Here is a 12,019-nt window from a genome sequence, read left to right on the forward strand (position 1 = left end):
GCAAAGCTTACGTGGAAGTTTAAAGCACGGCATCACATAGGTCGGGAGAGCACTTAACACGACTTTGATAAGAACCCCGCGTCCTACAGAAGACAGAATGGGTGATTTCCAACTTGCCAAATGATTAACCACTCGTTGATAGACAAAATAAAACACATCCCATTTAAAGCACCCAATGATGGCTAGCATGCCTAGATATTTCTCCGGCACACCTTCTTCGCGAATGCCCAAAATATTGCAAATTTCTTTTTTCCCCTGGTGAGAAATATTTTTAGAAAAGAAAATGAAAGATTTGAAGAAATTAACTTATTGACTATTGCAAATTTCTTTTTTCCCCTGGTGAGAAATATTTTTAGAAAAGAAAATGAAAGATTTGAGGAAATTAACTTGTTGACCTGATGCCTGCTCATATCTATAAAGAATATTTTTTATAAATGTAACTTCAGACTCAGAAACTTTGCAGAAAATAATTGAATCATCGGCAAAAAAGAGGTGGGAAATTTCTGAAGCCTGTCTACAAATTTGAATACCTGAAATAACACGATGATAACAAGCAACTCGCAAAGAACATGATAACGTTTTAGCACAAAGAATAAATAAGTATAGAGAAAGAGGATCTCCTTGTCGCAAGCCTCGTGATGGTTTAAAGAAACCCACTGGATTACCATTAAAGACAAGATACAGTTGAGACACAGGTCATAATAAGGTGAATCCAATGAGCATGAAACCCAAGTTTTTCCATCATGGCTTTCAAAAAAGTTCATTCAATACGATCATACGCCTTACTCATATCAAGTTTTAAGGCAAGAAAAAAAAAATTCCTTTGCATTTATTTTTCAAGTAATGAAGAACCTCATGAGTAACTAAAATATAATCAGTTATGTGACACCCCGAAACAAAAGCGTTTCGGGACTCGTTAATAATTTGATTAAGGATGGGTTTCAATCTATTTGTCAACACCTTAGTAATAATTTTATAGGAGACATTGCATAAAGCAATTGGCCTAAAATGTGAAACTTGTGTTGGAACCTCAGTTTTAAGTATGAAAACCAGATGAGTATGATTAAAACATTTAAGCAAATTTCCAGAATGCATGAAACTAGTTATAGCACCGACCATATCATGTTTAATTGACTGCCAAAAACTTTGATAAAATAAAGGAGTCATACCATCAGGACCAAGAGCTTTACAAGGCTGCATCTCAAACACGGCATGCTTTATTTCGGCTTCAGTAGGAGGACGGAGAAGACTCTGGTTCATATCATCGGTAACACATTGAGGGATATTCTGAATTGAGCAATACTCGTTGGGCTTTGAGACTGAAAGAGAGACTGGAAATATTGGATAAAGATGCTCTGCACGTGTGGTTCTTGGTTAATCCAATGCCCATCCATGTCCTCAATGCCAGAAATGAAATTGCGCTGTCGACGTCTCACTGTGGAAGTATGGAAAAATTTAGAATTTCGATCACCTAATTGTAACCATTGGAGTCCGGATTTTTGAGACCAATAAAGCTCCTCATCCTTCCAAAGATCATGTAATTGTCGTTCCACAAGCTGTACCTGATCTGGATCATAGGGAAAAATCTCCTACTTGAGATGTTTGAGATTATGTTCAGCTTCCACAATCCTCATACTCGAATTAAACCCTTTGTTTCGGGCCCATTGAATAAGAGCTTTCTTGCAGAATTGTAATTTCTTCGACAATTGCCATGAATGTACACATCCCATGCTCCCTGAATAACTTTGGGGCACTGATCATCGGACACCCATCGAGCATCAAAATAAAATTGTTTCGTGTGACTCTTGACACGGGGGCAGCAGATCAAGAAGGATAGCACAATGATCAGATCCTGCTACCGTTAAATGAGAGAGTTTGCATTCGGAAACAAACCTCTCCCTGCTTCACTAGCTAGAGCCCACACTGGTTTAACACTTCCTCCATGCTTCTCGTCTGGCACTAAAATTTCATTAAAATCACCTAATAAAATCCATCGATTGCCCCAACAAGTCTTTTTAGACATCATATAATTCCATTGGGTAGCCCTAATTTTATCCACTGAACTGGCGTACAAGACAATCAGGAACCAATTCCCTTGACGTGGAGTTTGGAACTCCATAGTGATTTAAAAGGAAGTCTAATCAATAATTTGAAAAAGGGATGCATTATTCCAGAAGATAGCCAAACCCCCTGCTCTACCCGTCGGATCTACACTCCAATTATAGTTAAAACCAAGGTTGTGCTGCAGCTTCCGAATGCAAGTCAGTGAGTTTTTTGTTTCCAACAACGCCACAAAGGATTGGGGAATGAATTTTGATAAGCTTCTTGAGTTGCTGGACTGTTAGAGGGTTGCCTACAACTTGTGATTATCCTGCAGTGTTTATTGGAAACTCCATTTTTCTTCATATGCAATTCATTTATCTATTTTAAAAAATAAAATAACATTATTATCCTTCAAATATGCATCTACCGTCCAAAAAATTGGATAAATGCATTTGCACTCCACTTTGAATGAAATAATTATTTATTAAAAAAACCAAATAGAAGGAACCTTTGTACTTTATTTTATTTTTTTCCTCTCTCAAAAAATAAGAAGAAAAAAAGGTACAGAATTTTAAAAAATTAGCAAAGAAAGAAATTATAGTAATACGTGTGATCGTACCTAAGAAATGTTATTTACATTCATTAACCACAAACACAAACTCTGAACAAAATTCTTGAATGTTTTGGGAAAGTCAACTTTTTATGATGGTAAAGTTTTTAATATATTTTTAGGAAAGCGATAATGGTGATACATAAGCTTCTCATAGTGCTCCAACTCCTTATTTTAATAAACAAAATGATTAAATTACCCTTCATAAAGGTGTATAAATATATATATATATATCTATATATAGTATGAAATAAGAAAAAAAATTTGCACTTTTTATAGTAATCAAATGGTCACATTTTTAAACCCATCTATACGCTTTCCTTTTAATACAAAAACACTATCACTATTTATAGTTTTCAAATTTAATATTTACTAATAATAATTATTACAATAAAAGGTAAGTACTAAAAAAATAAAAATAGAAATCTCTTTACTTCTCGTCTCACCATTAATTGGAAATAAAAATAGAAATCTCTTTACCTCTCGTCTCACCATTAATTGGAATTTTTTTTTCTATAATTTTTTTTTTTTTTTAAGTGTTAGAAAATTGCATCCTGACATTGTCTGTTTGAGTGTAAAAAAGAAATTAAAAATTACACTATTGACATAAAAAACAATGAAACATCGACTAAAAAATAATAAAAAATTAAAAATAAAATCTCTATTTTTTTTATCTACTTGATCAACTTAATGTAATTTGTTATTTGCACTACACTTCACTCATAAAAAAATTAATAAATTACAGTTTAAATTATTATATACCTCCCTAAATGCATGCTGTTTAAAAATTAGAAATTCAATCTATTTTTCTCGTCACAAATTCTAACGAGTTGTAAACACATTCCAATTACTCATCTGTCATAATAAATCGCACAATATATTTTTTCTAATTTTACTATAATAACAAAAATTTATTAACTTAATGAGGAGATTCACGACAAAACATGCTATTATTCTATGAAATTTCATATTTCCTTTGTAAATTAGTTGTTTTTCTTAATATTTTCTTTAATGCTGCTATTATTATACTATATATCATTATTTTTATTTTTTTAGTACTTACCTTTTATTGTTATAATTAATTGTATTGGCAAATATTAATTTTGGAAATTAGAAATAATGAAAGTGGTTTTGTATTAAAAGGAAAGCATATAGGTGGGTTTGGAATATGACCATTAGATTTAAAAAGTACGGAAGAATTTTCTTACTCTATGAGAAATAAAAAATCACTACTCTATATATACACACACGTACATATGTAAATACATATAAACGGCCAACACTCAGCGTTTTTTTATCGATCATTATTTAGTTATCTTCTTTAATTTCTCACACGGAAACACAGATTTCACATATACCTCAAACAATTAGTCAATCCATGAATGAGTATTATGTACAATAAACTTAACATTAGCATCGGTTTCAAAAATCCCATTGCAAGCTGTCCGAAATTTTTATTTAATAACTCAAAGTTCAATCAAGATTTGAAAATTCGCACCCCACAATAAGTTAATAACAATATAACATTAAACAAAGTTATTTACAGAAATAATAATAATAACATTGCTCAATTACAATAGTCGAAATTCTCTACTCAGAGACCATAATCAACCAGTCAAACCATATAATTTTTTAGCATGTAGATTTGCAAGATCGTGGTTTCCAAATTAAAAAAAAAAAAAAAAAAAAAAAAAAAAAAAAAAAAAAAAAAAAATGAGATTTCATGATTTGTTTTTGACTTATATATGTATCTTCATGATAGAAGAGACTGAATTTCTCAATACAGTTGTAAGATAAAGGAAGAGCAATTGGAGCAAAAAAACATATAAGGATAGAAGGGCAGTTTAGTCATATTATTTACTAAAATAAAAAATTGAAGCCTTAGCCAAAGTAGGGATGACAATTTGTACTACCCCCTCCCATCCCTAGGTACAGGTATAGAAACAATTTATGTAACGTAAGGGTAGGCGTGGATACAGATTTTAAACTTGGGCTACGAGATGGGTACGGGCTTCAAGAAACATCCGCCCTGCCCTGCTCCGCCCCGCCCCGCCCCGCTCCACTCTTTATACTTTATTTTTTTAAAAATATAAATTATATATATAGATGTCTATATTTGTTATAAGTGTATGCACATTATTATCTTCATGTATGTATAAATATATAATTTATATATATATATATATATATATATATATATATATATATCATTATTTACATTGAATAAAATTTATAAATTTTATCAATACATTTAAAGAGTAAAAAATAAAAATAAAAAAATGTAAATGGGTCGGGGCGGGTACATTCATCTTTTAACGGGCATGAATATGAATTGTGAAATTAAAATCCGTCATAGATATGGAATAGATATAAATTTGTACATAATTAAACAAGTCAGGATATGAATTTAGACAAATTTACTCCATACCCATCCCATTGCCATCCCGACATAGACTAAAGAAAGTTTATGAATTGTTAATATCACCTCCAATTTTTTATTTTATTGATAAGTGTGAATTTTTAAATTTATTCTTGCTGAAAGACAAAATGATATTCTGAAATTAGTGGACTTATTTAATAAAATAAATATCAAATGTTTGAAAGATGATTCACGGGCCCCACCTCTGGCCAATACAGTTGCCACTCCTACAATCTAGTCAGACATATGGGCTGACAACTGTAATCCCCACATTATTAACTACCAAACATGTGCATTCTCCCGTGTCCTCTTAACTTATATTCTAAAAGAACATGAGCATCATTCCACACTTAACAAGTTAGGTATTAGGCAGAGATGCCATATCCTTCTTTAACATCGCAATCTTATCCTTTTGTACATTTACATACATATGTATACACACAGAACAAAACTGTTTGGAAATGATTAAATATACACAACTTTATTAATTATTGTACATATACTTAACAATAAGCCTAGGAGAAAATCATTATCCTTATTTTTAAATACATATACAAAGAGAACAAAAATTACACGTCATTGCATCATGACTTTGGAAGGATACAAACACTGTACTAATAACTTAGTGGGGCCAATAGTAGGAATTGAGGGTTTCATTGCATATTTGAAAACGATTAAATGTACGGGACTTTATTTGGAAATGATTAAATGTGCAGGATTTTATTGATCATTATATATATACTTAACAAGTAAAGTATTAAGCAGACTTGTCAATGTCATTATCTAGAACAAAAATTACAGGTCATTGCATTCTTTGAAAGGATCACATACCTACTAATAGCTCAGTGGGGCCAATAGTGGAACTGAATTTTTTTTTTTTTTTTCCTGTATTATATATTTACATACCTATGTTTACACATAGAACAAAACTTAGTAACCTACACGTCATTTCATATTTGGAAATAATTAAATATACACAACCTTATTAATTATTATATATATAGAGGGAATTAATAAAATAAAATAAAAAATTCACTATTGCCTCACATAATTTTCTTGATGGGTTCTGAGATGTACACAGCCAATCAACATGCATATATTTTCATTAGCCTTATCAACACACAAGTAGATGTACTGAATGTAACTTAGGCGACCACTAGATGTATAAACAAATATATGAACAGAAAAATATATGCATTCTGCATGTGACAAGAAAGAAAAAAAAAATGCATAAAAAGGTGCAGTGTTACTTGATTCGTCAAACATGGAACCATGCCAAGTCCATAACTTTAGCCGCAAATCTTTGAATGAAGAGTCCAAATCACGTTCGTGTGTTACTCTCAATCCCTAACAGTAAATTAGTGACTAATTGGATCCTACTTTCTCACAATGTCTTCAAAACGGCCATCAACAAACTTATTTAATCCATTTGAGGTGATTTGGGCTCTCCTAAACCTTGCTTGATAAACAAAAAAAATCCTGATTTAAAAGACCAAAACACCCTCACCATATCATCACCTAGTCTATTCATCAATTAGCCAAGAATTCACATAGAATCATATAAAATGAAGACTAGGTCTCAGATTCCATTGTTTATGCAGAATAGTTTAATTTTTTTGGTCACATGATAGATGATGAGGTGTAAATTAAGAAGTTCAATGAAGCCCAATTTTGACTTTTCACATATACGGAGGTGCCCTCTTTTTTTTTGGTCTCGTATCACCAATTCCTCTATATATACGGAAGGGTATGAACATAGGTTGGCATAATTGTTAGAAGTGAAGAGAAAGCTAAAAATGAAGAGCTCCATGTCTCCTCTTGGTCACAGCTCAAAGGTTTCAGAAGAAGAACAAAGAGAAAGGGGTAATGGTTTGAGAGGAAAGAGTGGTACAAGGACTGACGCCCCGGTGAAAAGAGTGGCGGTGGCGCCAAAGAATCCAGAGAGCAAGCCAGCGGAAGATATAAACGAAAGCGCAGAGGCATTCATCAACAAGTTCAGGCAACAACTTCTGCTACAACGCCTCGAATCCATTGAGAATTATGAGCAAATGCTAGCAAGAGGCCACTAATTAATATGGTCTCTTATTTTTTCTTCAACGTGGTATTGTATCTATTTATTTTATTTGTTTTGGAAGGTACGTGGAACATGTTATTGTATTGATTTTACTGTTCCATTGAATTGTTTGATTTGTTTGCTTCTGGTTTTTGATGTGTTCAATGAAGATGTAGAATTGTGGAAACATAGTGTCTTGTTTGTCTTAGATTTTTAGCACTCACCACTTTGATTTGTCCAATATTCATCCTCTTAATGTTAAAATCAAATTTTGAATCACCTCTTTCCATAAATGATTTGTACTAATGAGAAACAACGGTACGAAGGAGCAAATAGCTCAAAAAAGGCCACCAAGAGCCACAGACCAAAAAAAACAGGGCAGCAGTGCACATGATGAGCCAAACATGGACTACCACGCAGACTACAGAGTATGCTCTACAAAAGCTGATGGCCCAAAAACTATATACCACACGCGTTATCAAATGCATGAGTTCGGTAATCTCCACAAACAAATAGACACTAATCTAGATGGTATAAATTCTCCTCTTTAAATGGGAGGCTGAGTGTTTGAGCTTTAATATGGATAAATTATTGCATATGCACGCGTTTGCTTGAACTTTAGGGAAAAAAATTCCCACAATGCTGAACAACAGCTGAAGAAAGGGATTCAATGTTGTGAAAAGCTCTGTGATAAATTACACTACCAAGCCAGAGCTTAAGCACTTGTGGTTGGGGTTGTTGGATCAAGTCGCCACCATGAAACACCATCCAATCAAATCAAACTAACTATGCCACTTTGTTGGATTGATATGCAGGCCACATAAATAGAGATTTTAAGCTATATAACTTTTTGATAGAATCTTAAACATGATGTTTTTGACATTGCAATTACAATTGTAAATAAAATCTACAAAAATAAATGTATTTTTGGAGTATTTAACAATATATATATATATATATATATATCTTTTTTTCGAAAATTTATAAATAGGAATAAGATACAGTGTGGGCCTTTAGCCAAAACTATAAATGAAACTAGCCCAAGAAAGGCAAGACCAAGCAACAAAGCCCAACCCCATAGCCATACAAATACCTTGGATTAACGGACTAAACATTAGCCGTTAAACCAAATTGTCTGTTGCCTTTTCCGGTGAACAAGCCCTAGAGCTAAATGAGCAGAGCTCTACCAAATCAATCAGGTGATCTCGGCGGTGGCCTGCAGCAGGATGGCGAGAGACTCCAGCTTTTGAGGATGAATCTTGATGCTAAGCAATCACGAAGACAACCCAACTTGAGAGTTGAAGTAATGGTGTTGCAAATCTTCCCCAGAACCATTCTTTGTGATGAGATCTAACAAAATATGTATGTGTGCGCGCGCGTGCGCAATTGCATCCCGTGAGCACCTTTTGACCGTTTGAAGGGAGGAAAAAGAGAAAAGGTTTCATTAAAGGTCACACAACACCACCAAATACGTGATCACACCCCCTTTTTTTGTATTATGTTTGATATTGTCATTCAGGTACTTTCAATTTTAAATTTTCATGGTTACAAAAAAAATCCTGATTTTGACACTTCAAATCTTTTGACAACTGTGTTTGGTGAAAAAAAAAAAAAAAAAAAAAAATCTACATTCGATAATTGACTTGTCCTTTCGTACTCATCTATTTTTCATTAACCAAAAAGGATGACACAAACTTTGACACTCCAAAAAAACATCCAATACTAATTTTGGCACTTCAAATCTTTTGACAAAAGCTATATTGATAATTGACTTGTACTTCTGTACTCCTTATATTTTTCATTCACTGAAAACTCTCCACATTTTAAAGGCCAAGTAAAAATGAATATAATATATAGTATATGTGAGCATTACCTACCAGTAAATACTCCACGCATTAAAGTGAAACAATTTGATTCCAGAGTTATCAACTTGGAGGCAAAAGTACAAATACTCCAAAAACCAGACTCAAGACTGGTTGGGATCCAAACAGAATTACAAATGAATCAAAACCAAGCTGATAAAAGCTTCAACTTATATGTGTGCGTGTAATATTATCTTTATATATTTTTCATAAACTTCATTTACACATTTTAAGACATAAAAAAGGGCTACAATTGTTATAGAAATCACTCAAATATTCAAAATATGAACCTGTCAATCATCATTTAATTGAGAGTCTCACAAAAAAAACAAACAAGTCTACTAACATTCCAAGTGAATGAAGTCATCGCAATGACCATTTTTCAGGTCATATAAGGACAACCACATTTGTCTTATTACACTTCATTTAAATTAAGAAACTTAAACAGCAGATGCACTCAAGACATCATGCCCATTGCATCCAATGCCCCTAAGGCAGGACAACACGCATCTGTTGTTGATGCTGCTGCAACATCTGCATTTTCACTTGTGAGCACGACGGAGCCATCTCTCCGGCGAGTGGAACAACCGGCAGGTTCTCGCAGTTGCATACCTCAACCATGAAGCCATCGGGGTCGTGGAAGAACAGCTGGTCCACGTAAATCCCGCCTTCCTCCACCCGTTGCCGCAAGTACACGATCTCCATTTCCTTCAGCTTCCTCTCCACTGCAGTCATGCTCTCACACTGCCCAGAAAATAAATAAAATTACATACCGAAAATATATAAATTGCTAATATTAGTGATATGCTTAACCTATATCCCCCACCCACCACAACTGCCTCCAAATTTGTCATTCATGTACAGAAACTTCGATCACTTTCCCTTTGGACCAAGTTCATGCATTTAATTCAATGCCGCATTGGAAGCTCTTTATTATAAGTATGAAACACACATAACAAGAGTGCTAGAAATTTTTAAGACTGTTAACTACTTAACTCCAGAGGTCATATCCTTTGGTTCTCATAAAGTTATTCATTTTCTTTGATCACTCAGATGCTTTCTAAAAACTACTTACCAAGTATTTCTTCTCTCTTCATATTTTCAAATATGAGAACATTTTTTGTGATGCTAATCGAGATTGTACTAGCATAAAAAAAAAATAAAAAAATAAAAAAAAATTCGTAATTTTTTATACATATTCCTCTTTCCTAGATGTCTTGTCTGTAAAATTTAGACTGACTTAAGAAAAGATCACCGAAAATATTTCATAAAAAATTGAGGATTTCTTGTTAAAATTGGAGAACCATTAGATATATCTTCTTATCACTTTATATAACCTTTCTTCTTTTTATTTTTATTTTTATTGGGCATTGGTGTTTGCTGTTTCTTTTCTATTGGTCATCTGGTAACAACTAGCTGCGTATCACATTCGTTAATAAATTATGTAATAACAAATACTTCTCAAATTAAATGTCCACATTTCTATTTTTGACAGTATCAAAATAAATATCTCATTTTAAAAGTCAAAGTACTATTTTTTGCAATATTATCAATTTAATCTTCTTAAATTGAAGATTAAAAAAAATAAATAAAAAAATAAACAAACACATCATCTGAATTGACATGATTGATAATTCATTCACTATCAATATAAAAAAAAATTATTAAAATAAATTAAAAAATTAAATTCCTTTAATTTGAGATGGAGGGAGTACAATTGAGTATAGATGGTGCAAAATTTTATTTTTTCTATCAAGCAAACTGACATCCACTGTATGGGAGATGGCTAGAGCATATTGATTGGTGCAAATTTCCCTTACATGTGTGTAATGCATGTTTATACATACATATACCGTATGTATCAGACCATCATATATAACAAAACATTTTAATACTAAAATCAGAAAATTAAGCAAATATAAGCTCTGAATGTATAAACATAAAGATAATAATAAATGCGAATTGAATTTACCTGGAAAGAAATGTGATTATCCTTGGGATCGATTTCGCTTTTCTTTGCCATGTTTTCTGGGTCCTCTGATTGCAACAGATGTATTCCAATTCCATAGCTAAATAGCCTACACATACCACATAATTAAAACGGCAAAAAAAAAAAAAAAAAAAACCACCAACCCAAGATTTTCCCTAGAAAAGAATAGGAAAATATTTTGTTTCATGTTTCCAATCTATTATCCTAGGTGAGTTTTCTTTGATTTTTACCATCTTATTTCGAAATGGGTTCTTTATTTTTATTTTTTTGTATGAACTTACCATGCTCCATCAAAATTAAACGAACCGGGCCTCCTGACTGGGACAAACCCAAGAACATTCTGGTAGAAATCAATGGATTTCTCAACTGATCTGCATACGAGTGAGATGTGGTTCAAGGAAGTCAGGTGCAAAGGGTTTCCCACACTTTCCTTCATTTTCTCGAGAAAATTTTGATTCAAGAACCAGCTAGAACTGATCAATTAAAGACCAACAATTTATCAAGACTGGGCAAAGGGATCCCAGTAAGAACAGATGTTTATGGAGGAGATAGAAATTAGAGATTTTGGGAGATTGAAGAGATAAAAGATATACAATCTGAGGCTCTGCTGAGCTAGTGACGATACTTCAAGATATTGGAAGCAAGCTAGCAAGAGTTGGTATATAAAGAGACGTGAAGGTTCTTCATGCTTGCCTCCACGTGTGCGTCAGTCCAGCTGTCAGATTTTGATGACCTTTGACACGTAGCTTCCACATCGGTGACCCGATAAGGACTTGACCCTTCATTACTTTCGCCCTGACCACGTAAGATGCCACCCCATCTAGAGATTCGGACCATTACTGACCATTAAGAAGAAAAAAGGAAGTGTGCCTCTTTCTCTCTCTTCTCACCGCGTTTTGTCTCTCTCTTTGATTAACCTTAACCCACATTTCTCTCCCCTGGTTAACTCTAAAATCAACTTTTTTATTTCTCCCTTGCCTGCTGTCTCTTTTTCTTAGGTGAAGTTTGCGTCATTTGTATTTCTCTCTTCTTCTTCTACTCC

General features: G+C 33.2%; 1 protein-coding gene across 1 annotated transcript; it reads right to left on the reverse strand.

Annotated features, from left to right (window-relative positions):
• Positions 1-9,261: 9,261 nt before the first annotated feature.
• Positions 9,262-11,608, reverse strand: LOC132284916 (glyoxylase I 4-like). Its single transcript, XM_059787059.1, has 3 exons — positions 11,259-11,608; positions 10,960-11,065; positions 9,262-9,731 (listed from the first exon to the last, which is right to left on the reverse strand). The coding sequence occupies exons 1-3, from the start codon at positions 11,411-11,413 to the stop codon at positions 9,477-9,479; spliced, it is 516 nt and encodes a 171-aa protein (XP_059643042.1). The 5' UTR covers positions 11,414-11,608; the 3' UTR covers positions 9,262-9,476.
• Positions 11,609-12,019: the final 411 nt, after the last annotated feature.

The sequence above is a fragment of the Cornus florida genome, unplaced genomic scaffold (assembly GCF_030987335.1).
Source record: "Cornus florida cultivar Cherokee Brave unplaced genomic scaffold, ASM3098733v1 CherokeeBrave_3.0.0_Hap2_Chr11, whole genome shotgun sequence".
Classification (NCBI taxonomy): domain Eukaryota; kingdom Viridiplantae; phylum Streptophyta; class Magnoliopsida; order Cornales; family Cornaceae; genus Cornus; species Cornus florida.